This window comes from Bubalus kerabau, chromosome 13 (genome assembly GCF_029407905.1).
Source record: "Bubalus kerabau isolate K-KA32 ecotype Philippines breed swamp buffalo chromosome 13, PCC_UOA_SB_1v2, whole genome shotgun sequence".
Classification (NCBI taxonomy): Eukaryota; Metazoa; Chordata; class Mammalia; order Artiodactyla; family Bovidae; genus Bubalus; species Bubalus kerabau.
Window position 1 is genome coordinate 33,211,163 of NC_073636.1, and position 22,727 is coordinate 33,233,889.

Genomic DNA, 22,727 nt, shown 5'->3' on the forward strand with positions numbered 1-22,727 from the left:
AATAAAGTCTGACACTGTTTCCACTGTTTCCCCATCTATTTCCCATGAAGTGGTGGGACCGGATGCCATGATCTTCGTTTTCTGAATGTTGAGCTTTAAGCCAACTTTTTCACTCTCCACTTTCACTTTCATCAAGAGGCTTTTGAGTTCCTCTTCACTTTCTGCCATAAGGGTGGTGTCATCCGTATATCTGAGGTTATTGATATTTCTCCCGGCAGTCTTGATTCCAGTTTGTGTTTCTTCCAGTCCAGCATTTCTCATGATGTACTCTGCATATAAATTATATAAACAGGGTGACAATATACAGCCTTGACGAACTCCTTTTCCTATTTGGAACCAGTCTGTTGTTCCATGTCTAACTGTTGCTTCCTGACCTGCATACAAATTTCTCAAGAGGCAGATCAGGTGGTCTGGTATTCCCATCTCTTTCAGAATTTTCCACAGTTGATTGTGATCCACACAGTCAAAGGCTTTAGCATAGTCAATAAAGCAGAAATAGATGTTTTTCTGGAACTCTCTTGCTTTTTCAATGATCCAGTGGATGTTGGCAATTTGATCTCTGGTTCCTCTGCCTTTTCTAAAACCAGCTTGAACATCAGGAAGTTCACGGTTCACATATTGCTGAAGCCTGGCTTGGAGAATTTTGAGCATTACTTTACTAGTGTGTGAGATGAGTGCAATTGTGCAGTAGTTTGAGCATTTTTTGGCATTGCCTTTCTTTGGGATTGGGATGAAAACTGATATTTTCCAGTCCTGTGGCCACTGCTGAGTTTTCCAAATTTGCTGGCATATTGAGTACAGCACTTTCACAGCATCATCTTTCAGGATTTGGAATAGCTCAACTGGAATTCCATCACCTCCACTAGCTTTGTTCGTAGTGATGCTTTGTAAGGCCCACTTGACTTCACATTCCAGGATGTCTGGCTCTAGGTCAGTAATCACACCATCGTGATTATCTGGGTCGTGAAGATCTTTTTTGTACAGTTCTTCTGTGTATTCTTGCCATCTCTTCTTAATATCTTCTGCTTCTGTTAGGTCCATACCATTTCTGTCCTTTATTGAGCTCATCTTTGCATGAAATGTTCCTTTGGTATCTCTGATTTTCTTGAAGAGATCCCTAGTCTTTCCCATTCTGTTGTTTTCCTCTATTTCTTTGCATTGATCGCTGAAGAAGGCTTTCTTATCTCTCCTTGCTGTTCTTTGGAACTCTGCATTCAGATGTTTATATCTTTCCCTTTCTCCTTTGCCCTTCACTTCTCCTCTTTTCACAGCTATTTGTAAGGCCTCCCCAGACAACCATTTTGCTTTTTTGCATTTCTTTTCCATGGGGATGGTCTTGATCCCAGTCTCCTGTACAATGTCACGAACCTCATTCCATAGTTCATCAGGCACTCTGTCTATCAGATCTAGGCCCTTAAACCTATTTCTCACTTCCACTGTATAATCATAAGGGATTTGATTTAGGTCATACCTGAATGGTCTAGTGGTTTTCCCCACTTTCTTCAATTTAAGTCTGAATTTGGCAGTAAGGAGTTCATGGTCTGAGCCACATTAGCTTTCTCAAAATGGTTCTTTGTGAAAGTGTCAAATTTTACAAATATTGGACAGAAGCTCTTCTACAAAACATAAATACCCATCATACCCTTGGTTCAAAGAATAATTGAGTGTAAGTGTTTTAATGTATTGTAATGTAATGTACTCTGAAAAATATGTAAGTCACATCACTGAGCCTTGGACCTACCATTTATACTTTTTAATAATTTTAATTTCAGTGCCACTACAGTGGTTCCTATTGAACTGAAAGATTACTCAGGAGACACTTGAATTCCAGCCAGCTTCAGACAAGAGTAGCTGCCAGAGAGGCTACTGAAGACCAGCTTGCCAAACTTATGTTCATTTTCAGGGAAAAGGGGAAGTTTTCAATAGCCAGTTTCTTGACTTGCATTGTTTTCCTATTCTAGTTACCTACTTTCCATTGTAGATAAGTAACAAAAAGAATGCTTTCCAGTTGAGATGCTCTGAAGTGAAGAAAATTTCAGGGTAGCAGGCACATTGTCACAAAATTGTGTTACACTGATGAATGAGAAATTATCTGTTTCATTGCACCTTCATTGTGCCTTTGGGAAGATAAAATTGGAGAATCTGTGAAGGTGTGTGTGTGAAGTGGTTGGAGGGGGAGAGTGTGTCAGAAGGGAGGGGAGAAGGGAAGGGGAGAAAGGGAGTGGGGAGAGTGCCAGGTTCAGCAAAGATAGAGCTAAGAACTTGAAAGTCGTCATGACAAATTAGGACCTTTAGAAATGGTTATGTGTGTGCCTGGCAGACAGAAACATGTTTTCTATAGCACAGGAAACTATATTCAATATCTTGTAATAACCTGTATCGGAAAAGAATCTGAAAAGAATATATATGCACACACACACATATACACACACCCACACACAAACACAAATATATACCCACATATTTGTGCTCAGTCATGTCTGACTCTTTGCGACCCCATGGACTGTAGCCCACCAGGCTCCTCTGTCCATAGGATTTTACAGGCAGGAATACTGAAGTGGATTGCCATTCCCTTCTCCAGGGGATCTTCCTGACCCAGGGATGGAACCCGCATCTCTTGTCTCCTGCATTGGCAGGTGGATTCTTTACCATAGCACCACCTGAGAACCCTATATATATACACATACATATAAACATAAAATATATAAGTGAATCACTTTACTACACACTTGAAACTAACACAACATTGTAAATCAACTATACTTCAACTTTTTAAAGAATTTTTAAAAATGTATTTTTGATTAACAGAAAGATGAGTTGCATGTTAGGATCTGTTCTGGCTTTTAATTTTCTGAACTGATTGCATATATGGAACTTAAATTTAGATTGCTAAAGGTTGACCCCTATCTCCGTCAGTTTTTAGCTTTGTAACCTCTCTCAGGTAACTTCTCTATGCTAAAGTTTTTTCATCAGTGAAAAATGGAGAAAAATTAATGATTAAATTATGTAATATTGGCAAATCCACACAGTGCCTAGTACAGCATAGGCATTCATTCAAGATTAGCAGTTATGTGCATCCCCTGATGGCCCATTGGTTAAGATTCTGCACTGCCCATGCAGGGGGCATGGGTTCGATCCCTGATTGGGGAACTAAGATCTCACATGCCCCATGGTGAGGCTAAAAGATTTTTTTTTTTAAATAGCAATTGTTATTATCACTTGTCTACATTGTCTAACCTTAATAAATTGACTGCTTGAATTCACATAATATAGAAGAGTCTCAAAAACATCCTGACATTAGCCTTTATGAGATAGCCCTTAATTTAGAAGGAAGAAAATGAGAGAATTCCCTTTAAACCTTAGAAGACTTGATTTTCCCCATAATGTGGAATTTACTGACAACTTAAATGCCACTTCTAATTTAGAAAATCAAACTTGTGTAAGAAGTTTTTCTGCAAGGTCATGCCACATAAATGAAGAGATTCCCAGAGTACACATTCCACATGTATTACCTACAGAGAGAGAAAGAGGAGGAAGCTTAAATAAACACACCAGCAGAATAGCACATTAGCGTCCCTGATCGTGCTTCATTCCTTGTCCTCAGGGCCTTAGCATATGCCATTCCCTCTCCTATATTGCTTTTCCCAGCACATCCCAAGGCTGACTTGTTTTTTCTTTATCTTTTGGGGTATTTCAACTTAAATATCATCTCTTATGATTATCTTATCTTCCCAATTAAAGTCATATCTTCCCACCATCATTCTCTCATCTCAGCCTGTTCACTGTTTTCTCCCTGTAATTATTTTAATTGACCTTCTTCACTAGAATGTCAGGCTTCATCATGGGAACAAGGTCATATTCCTAGCATTTAACTTACCGTTATAGGACTTATTGTCCCAAAGTATTAAGTACTGAATAAAAGCTTGTGGTGGGTGTTTTGGTGTTTTGTTTTGTTTGGGGGCAAACTATAATGTCTTCACCAGTACTTATGAAACTTATACAGAGTTTACAAATTTTCCTGTGCTCCTGAGAAAATTGAAGCTAATATTTTAGCTGATACTTAGTCATAACAGATTGAACTTGCATAGATTTATTACCATCACCTCTGACACTATTTTCAAGTTTATCCAAATGGCAGGCCAGTCACATCTGAGACTTTCATGACTGAATGGTTTTGAATAGTAACTTTTGACATTGGCAAACCGAAGTAAACAATATTAATGAAAATGGGCTTCATCTCAATAACTTGTGTCATTTTTGAACTTTGAGTCAAGAACTCTGATTATCAATAGGCAATTTATGGTTTTGTTCCTAAAGAAACCAACAAAGCAGAGGTCAGCAGTTCATTTTCTTAGAGACATTCAGATGACTTCACAGGGAAAAAGTTAGTTTTTCTAAAACTATGAAAAGAGATGACAGTATGAGAAATGAAAGAATCATCTCCCCCAGCCAAGACAAACATATGATACAAGACAGAAGAACCCTTTTCGTCTTAGTCTTTGTCCTTGGAAGTCTATCCCATTCTGCTTTTTTTCCCTAAAAGTTGGCCTGATCAATAAGGAAATGGATTGTCTATCTGTGCCATAGAACAGGGGTTCCCAGCTTCCAGGATCTAATGCCTGATGGTCTGAGATGAAGCTGATATAATAATAATAGGAATAAAGTGCACAATAAAGGTAATGCACTTGGAAGTGAAAGTGTTAATTGTTCAGTTATGTCTGACTGTTTGCAACTCCATGGATTGTAGCCCACAAGGCTCCTCTGTCCATGGAATTCTCCGGGCAAGAATACTGGAGTGGATAGCCATTCTCTTTTCCAGGGGATCTTCCCGACCCAGGGATCAAACGCAGGTCTCCTGCATTATAGACAGATTCTTTACCACCTGAGCCACCAGGAAAGCCCTTGAATCATCCCCAAACCATCCTGCCCTCAGTCCATGGAGAACTTGCTTCTGCGAAACCAGTCCCTGGTGCCAAAAAGTGCTGCTGCCACAGAAGATCAGGGGGAAGCAATTGAAGTCCACTGTGCCACTGACTTAGCATTGTCCTATATGTGAGTCCTGTACATTTGAAATCTTGAGTGTCTGAGATGGGACGCACTTCGGTCTACAATCAAGGTAACCTCGGGATACTATAAGGAATTTGATTTTGCCCAGGAGCATTGCTTTAGGCTTCATATGAAGATTTCCTACAGGAATAGATGACCCACTTGGGATCCAGGAAGCCATTCCTCAATAGACTAACGACTCTTACCCTTTTGGTTTTAAAAGAGGAAGTACAAGAGCACTCAAGAAAGATGTGAAAATAGACATGGAAATAGACATATGATCAAAACAGTAGAGTGCAGCATGAAAAAAGCCAACTTTTAAATCCAAGAAAATGTGTTAAAGGAAAAAGGCAATGCTTTGTGTGCAAATATTTGACATAAATTGGAAAACAACAGAAACTGAAGAATAAATAGAAGCATCAATTAATCCAATTAACTAACGTTTCCTGTAAGTAAAGAATGCACATTTGGAGTAAAGGTCCTGAGGAGATAAGTAAGTGATCTCAGATGAGCTATTGTTAGATATTAGGAGCAGGTTGCATTTTGGAACTGTATGATGAGGAATGAGAATATTAAGATATAGAAAAGGAACTCTGAGATGTACCTGCCAGGGCAAATATTACAGAAGTTCAACTAATCGTACTTAAGGAACCCAAGAGATCAGGGGTACAGCTTGTGATGAACCTCATTTGGATTTACGAAAATGACCGCCAGCTCTTCCTGACAGAAGGCAGAATGACCCAGAAAGTCCTTATGGTCCCAAAGGCAAAAGCTTAATTAGATACACCACTTCTAACTGCATAAATCAACACTTCCTAAAGGAAGGAGATTAATTGTAAGGCACACGTTGGGAGGGTGACTTTTGAAAATGCAAGAACTCTGGAGGCTAAACTACGCTACCATTTAATAGTGAGGCTTTTTGGGTGGGCAAATTTCAGGCAGAGATTATTTGTGTCTCTCTTCATTCTACGATGGATACATGTAACTTCTATAATTAAAAATATTTTGAAAGTGTAGGCAATGGCACCCCACTGCAGTACTCTTGCCTGGAAAATCCCATGGACGGGGGAGCCTGGCAGGCTGCAGTCCATGGGGTCGCTAAGAGTCGGACACGACTGAGCGACTTCATTTTCACTTTTCACTTTCATGCATTGGAGAAGGAAATGGCAACCCACTCCAGTGTTCTTGCCTGGAGAATCCCAGGGATGGGGGAGCCTGGTGGGCTGCCGTCTCTGGGGTCACACAGAGTCGGACCCGACTGAAGTGACTTAGCAGCAGCAGCATACTTCACAGATCCAAAGAATGAAAGCCACGAGGACATCAGTTCAAGTCACAGCTCACATTGTAAAGTGGTCAGAGGTTAATATATTGTTGCAGATATTCAAAAGATCATTGCCAAAACTCAATGCAGAGGGTATTTTACGCTGCTTACTTATTTCAACCTGGTAACAGGTCTCAAAATGACTATGTAATTAAAAGCGTCATCTGATTATAAGCAAAGGATTTTTAAATCTTTGTTCATAGTGGAATAAGATCACACACAATTGTGTGTGTGTGTGTGTGTGTGTGTGTGTTACACTCTTCCTCTCATTATGGGCTTGTTAATAGGAGAAATTTGTATCCTCCCTGAGGTATGACCTGACCGTGTGGGGGGCCTAATGTCCTTTATGGGATATAATTGTGCTTCCTGGTAATTTTCTACTATGCTAGTCCTGCTGTGGGCATTCCCGATGGCGCCATGTTTAAAAAAAAAAAAAAAAAAAAGACCCTGCAATCCAGGAGACACAGCTTCGATCTCTGGGTCAGGAAGATCCCCTGGAGAAGGAAATGGCAACCAACTCCAGTATTCTGGCGTGGGAAATCCCATGGACAGAGGAGCCCGGTGGGCTACAGTCCATATAGTCACAAAAGAGTCAGACATGACTGAGGGACAAAACAATTCCTGCTATAGGAACCCCTCTGAGAAAATTAGGATTACCCTAGCATGTGTGTTGGTGTAGAAAAACTCCCATCACCCTGTGAATTTTACAAGAACCAAAAAATTGCAATGCATTTTCTGTGTCCCATGCATTTTATATTCACTTAATAAAAATATAAGTAATCTATTAATTTATGTTATGATACCACAGTGAGGGTGCATTTGATCTACAGTGTTTATTCTAGAGCCTCTCCTGTATTTTCTATTTAAGTCATGAAGATTGGTCTTAACCTAGAAATGAAAGGAATAGGGATGGGGAGAAGGGAGAGGGTGGTGGGGTGGAAGGAGGGAGGGGAAAAGTAAGGAAGATTTTCTTAAGAATGCTTTCTTTCATTTGCACGAGACTTTACAAAATAATTGCCCCCCCCAAACAAAACATAGTTTAGAATGCAGTGATAGAATTTTATGTTTACTTTAGGAAACCTGGAAGTGTGTACTTCTTCATAAACTTTCAAAAAAGTAATCCCATTAATATTGGAAATGAATAAGTATGATTCTTTCCCAAGCCTCAGTCACTTTATTTATAAGAAGAGTTTGGACTAAATGGTTCTATAAATATTAACTCCAGCTAATAAATCAACCAAGCTTTTACATTTGTTCCTAATTGCTGTGATAGCAATTCACATGGTTATTTATCCCAGTGACTTTATTTGGAAGGGTAGTTGCTCAGTTGGAGAAGCGGTTCAAAGTCACTTTGAGCTCCGTTAAATTCATTGCTTAGCGGTGTGGTTACTTTCAAGTCCTATTTCAGCGAGCAAATCTCTCTCTTGCATTTTGTTTAGGAAATGGAGCCATCAAGAGCGGCTTTATATTGAATGGATGAGCATGATTTGATTTCGATTGCCCAACAATATCATATATCATATGTATTATGTATGAATTGTCCTATGGCATAGGATATACTTTCCGCAGCAGATTAATGGAAAGATATCGTTAAGAGGAAAAGAAAAAGGGAGAGTACAGGTTTCATCTTTGAGACGTTTCATCTGAAATAGAAGCATGTCAAACATCCCAGGTGCCTGTTACTATAGAATCAAAAAGCCCTTTCCAGCTGTTTACACTTCAGATGCAAAATGGCAATTTGACAGACTAACCGGGTGATGTGAGCGTCTGCGTAAAAAGGCTACAGACGGAGCATGCCCAGTGCGGTGAGCGCGTCCTCCGCCCTCCCCCTCCAGATCTCTGAAGATAAGCCTTGAACTTTGCACTTGCAAATGTCACTGCATACGTTTTGCACTAGGTTGGTTGGTTGTTTTTTTTTTTTTTTTTTTCCTCTCCCCTTAAGGTTCTCTCACAACTAATGTCTTTGAACAATGCAAGAACAGGGAAGATGAAAGGGTCATAAGATGCGTGAAGTTTAGGACGAGTTGATGCCTGTCTTTGGATGCGCTTGAAGTGTTATCTTTAAAGCAATCGAAAGCATCCAAGTGTTTGTTTCCCCTCCCCACTGGGATGGGAAAATAAGAATCTCTTTGGATTGGAGTCCTCCGGGGTAGGAAGTGAAAGCCCCGGAGGCAGAAAGGGACGGAGAAGCGGGGGTTTGCCCAGAGCATGGATGGGAACCGAGCAGGGTTTCTGCGGGGCTCAGCGCGCACTGAGGATCGGTGCCCGCGGCTGCAGCTGCGGACGGGAAAGGCGCTGTCTGGCTGATGAAGGCCACCTGGATCAGGCTTCTGAAACGCGCCAAGGGAGGAAGGCTGAAGAATTCGGATATCTGTGTAAGCTTCAGGGCTTTCGTAGAGGGGAGACGTTATTTTGTCGTTGTTTCTGTCGCTGGTACAAGTGAGGGCTGTCTGGGGCTCCTGTGATTAGTAATATGATGCTGATTGCGAAAGAGGGAGCGGAAGAGAGTCCTCTAATCCTCTAGCTCCCTTTCCTCTGCGGTGGTTTATCTCCCTAGGAGCTCCCCCCGGGCAGGTGTTTTCCCGTAGACGCCTTTGATGAAATATCCACTTAAAGGGATTGAAAAAGATGTTGCTTAAAGATTGAGGGAAGCTGGCAGCTGTTGCCTTACAATTTTGTCAGAGGAGGCATTGGGTGAATACAGAGGTACCAAAGGATGCTTAAGATCAAAGAGAGGGTCATCTATGGTAGTGGCGTGTCAGAGAGTTCAAGTTGATAACTCCCTTGACTTTATGTTTGTTGTTGTTGTTTTTTTAGCCTATCTTCTTCCTAATTGTAAATTCTCAATGTAGCTGTGGACTGTTCTTGAAGCTCTCCTTGAAAACGGTGTGTGTGTCCTTCACTGCACTGCACCACAGTCGGTCTAATGATGAGAGAACTTGTTCTGGTTTCCACAAAGGCTCCTAATTGGACCATAAGACTTAGGAAGGAAGGGTATCAATAACTTGGACGGCGTAACTCTCCTAGTGAGTGGTCTGCAAACCAAAGCTGGATGTGTGTAGCTGGTTTGCCACCAAAATGGATTATTTTTATTCCTCTTTTCAGGAATGGACAGCACAATCTAGAAAGCTAACTGCAGTGTCAGTGAGACTTTTCTGTGGCCAGCATCATAGACGGAATCTCTTTTAAAATGTCCATTTTCCTCTCCAGGGTTCGGCAGACTCCTACACCAGCCGTCCATCCGATTCAGATGTTTCTTTGGAGGAAGATCGGGAGGCAGTGCGCAGAGAAGCAGAGCGACAGGCCCAGGCCCAGTTGGAAAAAGCAAAGGTAAAACCCTTCCTTCTCTGCCAAGCTCTTTGTCCATTGTGCTGAGTCCATGGTGGGCCACCTGCGGAAATTCCTTCTGAAATGTACATCTGGTCTGTTACCCTGCTTCCTTGATTGGCTGTAAAGAGGTACAGGATGTGGAATGTATTGTCTTCCCTTGGTAGAAAAAGGCAGTGTAATACATGAGTGGTCTTGCCTTTTATGTTGTTTTATAGTCCAAGCAACTTGTTTCCATGGGTGGATGGTTTATTTAGATGCAGAAAAATGATCCCTGAATATACAAAGAGGAAAAACTGGCTTCTAATAGGAAAAGGATTTACTTTGTTTTGTTTTGTTTTTTCAGGAAACCATTTCTCTGCTTAGAAAAACAAACTTTCTTCAAGCTGATGTTTATTCTCTTAGACTTGAACAATCTTTCCCCTCACTTTTACTCCTTAGGTGTTTTATAATGGTATTTTTCTTATATTAAAAAAAAATGGATTGCATTATGCTTTTCAGAAAGAAAGCAAGAAAGGATTTTATTAATTAAAGATGTCCCTCCCTTTGGAGCTCTTTCTTCTCTATCCTGTGATAATTAAGTGGAAGGGGGACTGGAAACCAGATATGAAACATAGAAGTACAGAATTTAGCTGAGACTGTTTCATTTCACACATTGCCATGATTTGGATTCTTTCTCCCCTGCAGTGGTTCAAATAGCAGCTATTTCTAAAGCATAGACTGCTGTTGTTCAAGTTCAAAGGGCCTTGGTGTGTGTGATACTTGGTAATTTTTAAATGAACCTATTTTAACGAGGTCATTGGTTTTCTTTTGAAAAAAAATCACTGCTTTGAAAAAAGAGTAAGTGTTGATCTTGCTAAAAAAAAAAAAAAAAAATCCAGGGTAACATTAGAATACTTCTGCTGGCTGCTTCGTCTCCAAGATGAGTAAAATCTCTGTGTGTTGCTATGGGAATCATGGCTTGGAGATGCTGGTTTGAATACATGGACTGCCCTTATGTAATATTCATGACCTCTAGCCCAGCTGCCATAGTAGTTTGCAGAGGAGCTGCCAGGAGACCTTGACTTAAAAAAAAAAAAAAAGTACTTCTGGACATCAAAACCGTGTTCTCACCTCAGCGGGCAGGGAAGTCATCTCCAGGTGTGACAGTCTTGACTGCAAGAGGACTCATAAAGGGCAGAAGCAGAAAACTGATAAAGCAAGGTGTGGCCCCGTTGCCACAAACAATCTGCTCTGCTGAAGTTAACCATTTAAAACATTATGATGTGACAATATGGGTGAGAGTGGTGGACATATGCTAAGTGAAATCAGCTGATCACAGAAGGACAGACGCTTTATGATTCCACTGATAGGAGATATTAAAGTAGTCAAGGAGGAAGGCTCAGAAGGGAGGGGATATTTGTGTGTGTGTGTGTATATATATATATAATTCTGTCTGATTCCCGTTGTTGTACAGAAGAAACCAACACATTGTAAAGCAACTATCCTCCAATTTAAAAAAAAAATTTTAATAAAAGAATAATAAAGTAGTCAAACTCCTAGAAGCAGAGGGCAGAATGATGGTTTCCAGGGACTGGAGGAGGAGGAAATGGGGAGATTCCGCAGATAGAAAGTTTCAGTTATATAAGATGAATAAGTCCTAGAGATCTCTTGTACACCATTGTGTCTAGAATATAGTACAGGCAACAGTTCTGCTCTTCATTTAAAAATTATTAAAAGGATAGGTTTCTTGGTAAATGTTCTACTGCAATAGAAAAATTACCAAGTTGAAATTAATGAATGTACAACCAATGAAGTTAATTGCCCCAAATTTGTCTTGTAGCTAATATATGATGCAATTTAGAATCTTAATTCTGCATTCTATATTTTGCACCAGGGTGCCAAAGGAAAAAAAAAAAATAAAGTCAAGGAAAAAAAACTAAATAACAGTTTGTATTCCAGAAATAAGAGTGTTCTATTTGCACTTGTTTATTCATGTGATTTTTCACATGCTAAAATTAAACAGTTTCTCCGGCTCATATCCCATCATCATACAATCCAGTGTCTTGTAGGTTTGCTTTTCATCAACCACAAAGTCTTTAGTTATCTGTTGGTGCATTTTTGTCTCTCACTGCTATTTAAGTCCTGAGTTCAGTGACACAGCTGCATAGAACTTTTTTTTTGTCTTAATTGGAAAATAATTGCTCTACAATGTTGTGTTTGTTTCTGCCATAAAACAACTCGAATCAGCCATAAGTATATTCCCACCCTCTTGAGCCTCCCACCCACTGCCCCCATCCCACCTCTCTAGGTCATCACAGAGGCGGGTTGGGCTCCCTGTGTTATATGGCAGAACTTTTTAGTATCTTTCAACCCAGTATGGATCATAATGTTTTCTTTAATCAAGCCAGATTTGTGTTACTTGTCATACAGACTAAAACATTTATAGATACAAGAGAAGTAGAAGATGAAAGAAAATGAAAAGAATTTAAAACAAAAGCAAAATAATTGAAGGGCTATATCCTATGTTTAATGAAAACAACTTACATTCATTTTTATTCTTTAAAATTAGGCCAATTATCTTAAACCTCTGGATTCAAATATATGAGTTACACTAAAGTGAATGAGAATTTGAATATGTTCTGAAAGAAGAAACAAAGAGTAGGATTTAAGTGTACTTCTGGTTAAAATCATGGTTTGGTAGGTCTGATTTCTTAATTCTGATCTCTTTGAAGAAGGTATACAAAAAAAAGGATCATACATGGGTCATTCATTGGGCTGTTTTTAATCTATTTTCCTCCTCCAATATATCACCATGACTTTGCGGGATCTATTTCAAAATGAAACCTTAAAGTTCAAAAATATATGAAATCATTGTTTACTTTTAAGATAATTTTAAGCACTTTTTCCAAGCATTTTGAAAGACGCAAATGTTTTTTACATTTATTTTGTGCCTATTATAACATCCTTCAAGTAGAAAGCCTTTGTATCTTGGTGCTTTTAACTCACCTACCCTGCAGATCACTTGCCATAAGTGTGTGCAGTATCAAAAATACTGATCTTTCAACCAGAAACAATCATGGAATCATAATAAAGACAGACGAACTAAAAAAAAAAGCCTGTGCAAGTGCCTGAAATAAACCTCAGTGGTATTTTCAGACCCTGGCACTCTGTAAATATGAAATATATTATCCATTAATTGCCTTAAGAATACGCCCATGAAATAAGGTGATTGACAAGTAATGAAACTAGAGAAAATAGCTTTTGAAATTAACTGACCTACATAGGATTATATAACCTGGCCCTCTGTGCTTTGCATAAACCCCAGTACTTTTCACTACTGCTTTGTTACAGCTTCTCTTAAACTAGTAAACTCTACAGTGAACAGATTCAATATTTATTTTGAGGCAAATAACTCACATGACCTTGTTCTTTAACTTGATGTTTTCTGATCCCACATGCACATTTCGATCTTGTTCAGGTTCTCTGTACTTTGAAGAGCCTGCCCTATTAAATCTGGTCCTTTTTGATATTGCCTTAAAGGCAAATAATATAGGAGCTTAATTTATTCCCACATTGATCTTTTTAGTAGAACAGCTTTACTGAGATATAATTCACTCATTTAAAGTGTAACGTTTTGGAGACTTCACTGGTGGTCCTGTGATTGACTTCACCTTTCAGAGCAGAGGGTACAGGTTCGATCCCCGGCAAAGAGCTAAGACCCCACATGCCTTGTGGCCAAAAAACCAAAATATAAAACAGAAGCAATATTGTAGCCAAGTGATCCAGCAATCCCACTGCTGGGCATACACACTGAGGAAACCAGAAGGGAAAGAGACACGTGTACCCCAATGTTCATCGCAGCACTGTTTATAATAGCCAGGACATGGAAGCAACCTAGATGTCCATCAGCAGATGAATGGATAAGAAAGCTATGGTACATATACACAATGGAGTATTACTCAGCCATTAAAAAGAATACATTTGAATCAGTTCTAATGAGGTGGATGAAACTGGAGCCTATTATACAGAGTGAAGTAAGCCAGAAAGAAAAACACCAATACAGTATACTAACGCATATATATGGAATTTAGAAAGATGGTAACAATAACCCTGTGTACGAGACAGCAAAAGAGACACTGATGTATAGAACAGTCTTATGGACTCTGTGGGAGAGGGAGAGGGTGGGAAGATTTGGGAGAATGGCATTGAAACATGTAAAATATCATGTGTGAAACGAGTTGCCAGTCCAGGTTCGATGCACGATGCTGGATGCTTGGGGCTGGTGCACTGGGACGACCCAGGGGGATGGTGTGGGGAGGGAGGAGGGTTCAGGATGGGGAGCACGTGTATACCTGTGGCGGATTCATTTTGATATTTGGCAAAACTAATACAATTATGTAAAGTTTAAAAATAAAATAAAATTTAAAAAAAAAAAGAAAAAAAAAATGGTCCACACCAAAAAAAAATCTTTGAAATAGTAAATAAAAAATAAAATGTACAATTCCATGGATTTTAGAATATTTAGTGTTGCAACCATTACTGTAGTCAACTTAAGAACATTTTCATTGTCCCCCTAAGAAATCTCATGTTGTAAATTAGCAGTCACATGCTGTTCTTCCCACCCACCTCAGCCCTAGGCAACCACTATTCAGTTTCCTGTCTCCATAGATTTGTTGGTTCTGGTTACTGCATATAAATGAAATCATGCAATAGGAGATCTGTCATGATTGGCTACTTTCATTTAAGTAACATTTTCAGCATTTATTCCTGTTTTCGCATGTATCAGCACTCCATTCCTTTTCCTTGACAAGTAATATTCCATTGTATGCATTTATCACATTTTATTTACTTGTTTATCAGTTGGTGGACATTTGGGTTGTTTCCATCTTTAAGCAAGAACTGGAAAAGGTCAGTTTTCATTCCAATCCCAAAGAAAGGCAATGCCAAAAAATGCTCAAACTACCACACAATTGTACTCATCTCACACACTAGTGGAGTAATGCTCAAAATTCTCCAAGCCAGGCTTCAGCAATATGTGAACTGTGAACTTCCAGATGTTCAAGCTGGTTTTAGAAAAGACAGAGGAACCAGAGATCAAATTGCCAACATCTGCTGGATCATTGAAAAAGCAAGAGAGTTCCAGAAAAACATCTATTTCTGCTTTATTGACTATGCCAAAGCTTTTGACTGTGTGGATCACAATAAACTGTGGAAAATTCTTCAAGAGATGGGAATACCAGACCAGCTGACCTGCCTCTTGAGAAATCTGTATGCAGGTCAGGAAGCAACAGTTAGAACTGGCCATGGAACAACAGACTGGTTCCAAATAGGAAAAGGAGTATGTCAAGGCTGTATATTATCACCCTGCTTATTTAACTTATATGCAGAGTACATCATGAGAAATGCTGGGCTGGATGAAGCACAAGCTGAAATCAAGATTGCTGGGAGAAATATCAATAACTTTAGATGCAGATGACACCATCCTTATGACAGAAAATGAAGAGGAACTAAAGAGATTCTTGATGAAAGTGAAAGAGGAGAGTGAAAAAGTTGGCTTAAGCTCAACATTCAGAAAACGAAGATCATGGCATCCAGTCCCATCACTTCATGGCAAATAGATGGGAAAACAATGGAAACAGTGGCTGACTTTATTTTGGGGGGCTCCAAAATCACTGCAGATGGTGACTGCAGCCATGAGATTAGTTATGACCAACCTAGACAGCATATTAAAAAGCAGCGACATTACTTTGTCAACAAAGGTCTGTCTAGTCAAGGCTATGGTTTTTCCAGTAGTCATGTATGGATGTGAGAGTTGGACTATAAAGAAAGCTGAGCGCCAAAGAATTGATGCTTTTAAACTGTGGTGTTGGAAAAGACCCTTAAGAGTCGCTTGGACTGCAAGGAGATCCAACCAGCCCATCCTAAAGGAGATCAGTCCTGAGTGTTCATTGGAAGGACTAATGTTCAAGCTGAAGCTCCAATACTTTGGCCACCTGATGTGAAGAACTGACTCATTGGAAAAGACCCTGATGCTGGGAAAGATTGAAGGTGGGAAGAGAAGGGGACGACAGAGGATGAGATGGTTGGATAGCATCACTGACTCAATGGACATGAGTTTAATTAAACTGGGAGTTGGTGATGGACAGGGAGGCCTGGCATTCTGCAGTCCATGGGGTTGCAAAGAGTTGGACTTGACTGAGTGACTGAACTGAACTGAATAATGCCGTTATGAACATTCATGTAAAAATTTTGCATGGACATTGCTGGGTTCTAAAATCATCATTTTTTTATTGAAAGGTTTTTTTTTTTCTTTTCCCTTTCACTTCCCTCAAAATGATCTTTCCTCTGTGCAGAGATTCTGAGTTGAGAAATCTGGATGTGGAAGGCACTGAGGCAGAAATGAAATAGGTTTGGTGTGGTATGCTTAGATAAATGAATTAATGTGAAATTTTAAGTCAATTGTTCTCTTACCAGTAAATATCTATTGTATTGAAGTGTATTAGTCACAGTTGATGGGTAGAAGAGGCATTGAAAGGCCAGAACCATAAGGAAAAAACAGACAGATAAGCAAAATATCTCTGCAGAAGGCTTCTAATATTTGTTCAGGGAGAAAAGTTGTGGCCTTAAACCACGCTAGTCAGAAGCAGAGTAGAAGTATTTCGGTCTCCAGACAGACTGCCCCCAGCTGGCAGGAACAGAAAATTCTTCTTGGGGGTGGTGATGGCTTTAAACTATACCTTCCAATATGGATAGATGCAGTTTAGGTTGTAAAGTAGAAACTGGGGAGTGGACAAGAAGGAAAACTTGATAAGCAATGTGAAGAATGGCCAACATTAGGAAAGGCTTGGCAGTCAGAAAACATGGAACCTTCTAGAGGAAGGATTACTTTTCTGAGATCTTGCCAACTTGAAGATGTCTTTGTTGTAGTCTCCTATTTAATTACTGCTTTGGCTGGGTATAATATTCATATATGAAAAGCATTTTCCCCCAGAATTTTCGAGACATTGTTTTGTTTTCCTCTGGCATCCAGCACTGCTGTTGTGATTGCCAGTGTCATTCTGTCTCTGAGTGCGATTTCTACATGATTTTCTCTAATACTTTGAGAGCTGTTTGAAATTTGGACTTGATGTGAAGCTTGTTATTCCTGGTGAGCAGCATTTCATATGAATATTCATTGTGAAGGGCCAGTCTCTTCACTTCTGGAAAGTGTGTTATTTGTTTATTTGTTTTTGATCATTTCTTTCCCTGCTTTCCTTTTTCTGGTTCTCTCATTTGTCAGATGTCTGGTTTGGGTTTTCTTCCCTATTCATTTTTTTTTCTTACTATCCTTTCAGTCTTTTTGTTCTGAGTTTTTCTCCACCTTTAACATACTTACTGAATTTTTTGTTTTTGAAAATTTCTAATTCCCAACAGCTTTCCTGTCATTTCTCCTTTTATAGCTTCTTGTCCTCCTTATTCTATGGCTATAATATTTTCTCTTATATCTCTTAAGATTTCTTTTAGGTTTTATGTAATGTGTTTTTTTAAACTTTTGATTGGATTTTATTTATGTATCTGGAGATTTTCTTCAAAAGTTTGATTTTGGATTATCCATTCATAGTTAAGGGTTTCCCAGGTGGCACAGTGGTAAAGAATCCTGCCTGCCAATGCAGGGGACACAAGAGATGCAGGTTTGATCCCTGGGTTGAGAAGATCCTTGGAGAGGAAATGGTAATCTGCTCCAGTATTCTTGCCTGGAAAATTCCATGGGCAGAGGAGCCTGCAGTCCATGGGGTCATAGGCTGCAGTCCATGGGGTCGTAAAGAGTCAGACACGACTGAGCAACTGAGTACGCAAAGCACATTCATAGTTAAAAGCAAGATATAAAGCTGAGTGGAAGCTTTCAGACTGATGGTAAAGCTTCTTGACTGCTAGTTTTTTATAGGGTAGTGGTGGGAGGGAGTTTCTCTTCATCTGGTCAGTGTCCCCAGAGGAGTCCCTGGTCTCTTTAATTCTTCCTCTTTCTATTTTGCTAGTTGCCACTGCCTCTTGTTTTCTATATTCTAAGGTTTTGTCTACTTCCATCTCATTTGCTGTCCTAAAGCTATGGGTTTAGACTTTTTTCACACACCGGAAAAAAAAATAGTTTCAGGAGGAAGCATTTGTTCAATTCACCAGGTTTTTAATCTTAGTATTTATCAATAAGCATACTATAACAGAAGAAAAATGTTTTTCATATTACCTTAGTTTATAAATGCCTTAGACAGTGGGAGAATCCTATCCAGTTGGAAATATCTCCTACCTGGCCTTTTCAGAAGAATGAATCAACAGGAATGTGTTCATTCACCTTCAACCCGAAGATGAATTTTTATTTCAAAAAACATTAGACATGTTTCTAAAAATGTATCTTAGTGAGAAACGCATGTGGGAGGTAGGAGAGATGTGTGTATGCCTATATCACATAGTTTCTTAAACCCACAAGATATTGGACACAGAAGTGTGTCCAATAGTGGCAAACCCACTATTGGACAGAATTCAAAGACCATGTGGCAGGTATTAGAGTAGATGACTCCACATAGGGGGAAAAAACGCATTTAATTGGTACAAAATAAAATACAGCAGAGAGGTCTCATCATCAAAAACATAAAGTATGGAAGACATTCTTTGGAAAATATTTTAGACTCAGATTATTTTCCCACTGCTCACTTTAGTACTGTCTCTTAATTTTTGCGTTGAAAAACTGTCAGCCCTCTTTTACTCATAGCAATTACCTTCCAAATAGTGCTAGAAAATTGGCAAAATATGTCTAATTTCCAACATCGTGAGTTAGTTTGTTGTTCAAATATAAATTAGGTTAGGCTGTAAGAAAGAAAAAGTGTGTGAAAGCCCCATGGACCTGATAGGCTTCTGTGTAGCTCATAAATATGAGTAGGTAGGTACAATCATATATGTTGGTGCTATAATTCCACTCATCTCAAATGTTAGTTGACAATAATAGTAATAACGCAGTAATAATGACACTTATTGAGTGATTACTGTTCATTGTAAACAATTGGAAAGCTCGAAAAGGAAAAAGGAAAGCTCTTCATCCTAGAGCATTTTTAAATCCTCTAGAGCAGTTATCTGCTGCTGCTGCTGCTGCTAAGTCGCTTCAGTCGTGTCCGACTCTGTGTGACCCCATAGACGGAAGCCCACCAGGCTCCCCGTCCCTGGGATTCTCCAGGCAAGAACACTGGAGTGGGTTGCCATTTCCTTCTCCAATGCATGAAAGTGAAAAGTGAAAGGGAAGTCACTCAGTCGTGTCCGACTCTTAGCGACCCCATGGACTGCAACCTACCAGGCTCCTCCATCCATGGGATTTTCCAGGCAAGAGTACTGGAGTGGGATGCCATTGCCTTCTCCGAGAGCAGTTATCTAGATACAAGTAAATCCCTGATGCTGGGTAAGGTTGAAGGCAAGAGGAGAAGGGGACAACAGAGGATGAGGTGATTGGATGGCACCACTGACTCGATGGACATGAGACATGAGGCTTCAGGAATTGGTGATGGACAGGGAAGCCTGGCATGCTGCAGTCCATGGGGTCGCGAAGAGTCAGACACGACTGAGTGACTGAACAGAGCAGTTATGATCATGTAACACAGACAGTATCAATTCCTTTACTATCTTTTACATCAGGACAAACTACTCTCCATTCAGTGGCTTAGGTCACAATGATCTTCTGTGCATTACTGGCTGGCTGGCAGGTGAGCTGGTGACCGGCTGATCTGGGATGGCCTCTTGCCTGTGTCTGTAGGTTGGCAGCTGTCAGGTTGGGCTGCTCCTCCTCCTCTGGGTGATCTCCCATCGCCAGCAGGCTGGCTGGCTCCTCCTCCCAGTGTTCTCAGGGTTACAAGCACAGAAAGAGAGAACAGCTCCCAGAGTGCAATATTCGAGTCTCTTCTTGTTTCCTGTGTGCTAATACCCTCTGGCTCAAACTCTCAGCCTGTAGTGGGTGTGGGAGGGAATGCCCAGGGCCATGGATTCTGGTGGGTAATTGTTAAAGCCAATTTCAGCAAACTGTCTGCCACACTCTTCTTTTTTTCTCCCTTCCCTCTGGAAGAACAAATGTCTCCCTACCTTTTGACAACCCTGACTTCCTCCCATCCACATCTCTCCCTTCCTGTTAGTGCCAACCTGAACTATACCAGCATTAGCTCTCACTTCCTCTTCTGTCATTTCTTCCCCACTTCCTTGAAACCAATTTCTGTCTCTCTTTATTGATGGTCTCTAGCGATGTTCACTGACCTCTTATTAACTGGTCCCTGGACTTCTTTGTAAGCCTTGCCTTTTTTTTTTTTCCATCTCTACTAAGTCTTATTTGAAATGACAGGTCCTGGTTACAACACAAGCCTATTTCTATTACCTCTTCTTACTTTTCAATCTCTTTCACTGTTTCCCTCCACTGAAGTCTGGAAATTTGTTCCACCAAATGAAACAACCTTGACCTTCTGACTTTTTAAAAATTCATTTTTTATTTGAAGTGTAATTGACTTACAATGTTAAGTTCCACTGTACAGTAAAGTGACTCAGTTATACATAGATATATATTATATAGCTATATATACACACACATTCTTTTTCATATTCTTTTCCATTATGGTTTAGCACAGTATATTGAATATAGTTCACTATGCTATACAGTAGAACTTTATTGTTTATCCAGCCTATATATAATAGTTTGCATATGCTAACTCTAAACTCTCACTCCTACCCTCTCCCACCCCCACCTTGGCAACCACCAGTTTATTCCCTATGGCCCTGATTTTGTTTCTGTTTCATAAATAGGTTCATTTGTGTTGTGGTTTAGATTCCACATATAAGTGATATGGTATAGTATTTGTCATTCTCTTTCTAACTTACTTCACTTAGTATGATCATCTCTAGTTTCATCTTTGTTGCTGCAAATGGCATTACTTCATTTTTTTAATAGCTGAGTAGAATTCCATTGACCTACTGGCTTTTATCTTTGGAGGCATGACTTTGGTTTTCAAACCAGTGAATTCCTCAGGAGCCACAGCAGAGGCAGAGGGCTACCTAGCAGCTTGTGCTCTGGTGCATTCCTCCTGGATTCAGCTGAAGCAACTCTGTTATTAATTTTTTTTTGACATATTGGGATTTCTGTGTAATTTCTTCTTTCAATATAGAATTTTACCTCTGTAACAAGCTTTACATCACTTCCATCTTTCCTTTTACCATCTCATCCTTCACACTGGTTCATCATCACTTTCATTCTTTAATTCTGTACCTCTGCCTCTGACCTCTCTCCCTAGTGTTAGTATCTCACATCTCCCTTTTTTGGGATCTCTATCAATTCAGCTATTTAAAATTTAGCTCCCCAATTTTTTCTTTCAAACCTTTTCTTTTCTGCATTTTAAAAAATTTCTGTCGGTGTTAATGTCATCCTCCCAAACCCATAGACTTAGTCCAGGCATCACCAGGGTTTTTTTCTGTAAAGGGTCAGATAAGAGATATTTTAGTTGCTGTGGGTCATGTGGTCTCTCACAATTACTCAACTCAAGGAAACCTGGGTTTGGATTCCATCTCTGCATAGACTGCTTGACCTTTTGATAAGTTAATTGTGATGCTCTTGGTTTCAGTGATAACTGCATGAGCTGGTGCCTGCCCAGTGCAGAGTTCCCAGGCAGGGGACTGGGATGGGCACAGGCAGCTCCTCCTCCTGCCTTCAACATCAGTGTCTAGTGGGGTATCTGTATTAGAAGTGATGCAACTCCTCATTTCATTCCCCTTTCAGTTGTGCGAGGTCACCATATGCCATTGTATATGGATGTTACCAAACTCAGATTTGGCTGCTCGTCACTCAAGAATCCACTAAGAGACAAGTGTTGGGTTAAAGGAAAGATAGCTTTACTGAGGAAGCTGGCAATCCTGAGAAGAAAGTGGACTCACGTCTTAAAAAACCAACTCTTCCTTGCTGATCAGGAGGCAGGGGATTTTAAAGGAGAGTTGCAGGGCTGCGCATAAGCAGAGGAAGGGAGCTACATGCAGAACCGCAGAGTCAACTCTGACAGTCATCTTGAAATTGGTCATATAGTGGTCTGATCAGTGTCATCTTGATTGTTCTAAGTAAAGTTAATCTTCAGTTCCAGAGTGGTTCTGTTCCCGTTTCCTTGAGGTCAGTTCTCAGAATTATGCAAGACGGAGTAGTTCATATCAGGGCTGTAGTCTGGTCATCATGTAGTTAACTTCTTCCGCCTGGTGGGCATTTCATTCTCTGCCAAACAGCTCAAAGGATATGGCTCAGAATATTATCCATAGCTCCTGACGAGGAACTAAATGTCCTTGTCTTTGTTTAATGATGAAACTATTTATTATTTTGTCTTTTTGACCATTTCCCTTTGTATCTACATTTTCTCATGTCTCTGATTAGTCTCTGGCTCAAGTTTTTCTACAGATGAGAGGCAGACGGAGGACATGGGGTGGAGAATCTGTCCTGGAAAGGCCCTGTAGGGCCCTGCTCTGTTACTTGGTTGCTACCATATTGGAGTTGTTCTGGCTCGGTAGTGGGTCCTTAGTAACACATCTGTACTGGCTGCTGCCCCGTGTAACATTTGCACTATCACATGATCTTCACAGCTCATCGACGAGGTCCAGTTAAGCCCCTGTCCATCCCCAGGACTGAGGTGGTGTCCTGTCCCCAGCACTAGACTGTAAGCCCCTTGAAAGTAAAGGCAGAGGCTCTATGTTTCTTAAAGGGGCTTCCCTGGTGGTTCAGATGGTAAAGAATCTGCCTGCAACGTGGGAGACCAGACTTCAGTCCCTGGGTCAGGAAGATCCTCTGGAGAAGGGAATGGCTACCCACTCCAGTATTCTTGCCTGGAGAATTCCATGGACAGAGAAGCCTAGCAGGTTACAGTCCATGGGGTCACAAAGGATTGGACACAACTGAGTGGCTTGGGCTTCCCTGATGCCTCAGTGGTAAAGAATCCCTCTGCCAGTGCAGGATATGCAGGTTTGATCCCTGGGTCAGGAAGATCCCCTGGGAAAAGAAATAGCAACCCTCTCCAGTATTCTT

General features: G+C 40.3%; 1 protein-coding gene across 6 annotated transcripts in view; it reads left to right on the forward strand.

The window, feature by feature from the left end:
• CACNB2 (calcium voltage-gated channel auxiliary subunit beta 2) overlaps window positions 1-22,727 on the forward strand; it is a 428,799-nt gene that overhangs the window by 284,500 nt on the left and 121,572 nt on the right. For 5 of the 6 annotated variants that reach the window (XM_055543950.1, XM_055543956.1, XM_055543954.1 and 2 more), the window contains one exon: window positions 9,578-9,697. In XM_055543950.1, coding sequence (XP_055399925.1) covers window positions 9,578-9,697 — 120 coding nt within the window. Of the gene's footprint in view, window positions 1-8,276; window positions 8,743-9,577; window positions 9,698-22,727 lie in introns of those variants that run through there. The other variant, XM_055543951.1, reaches the window with a different exon arrangement.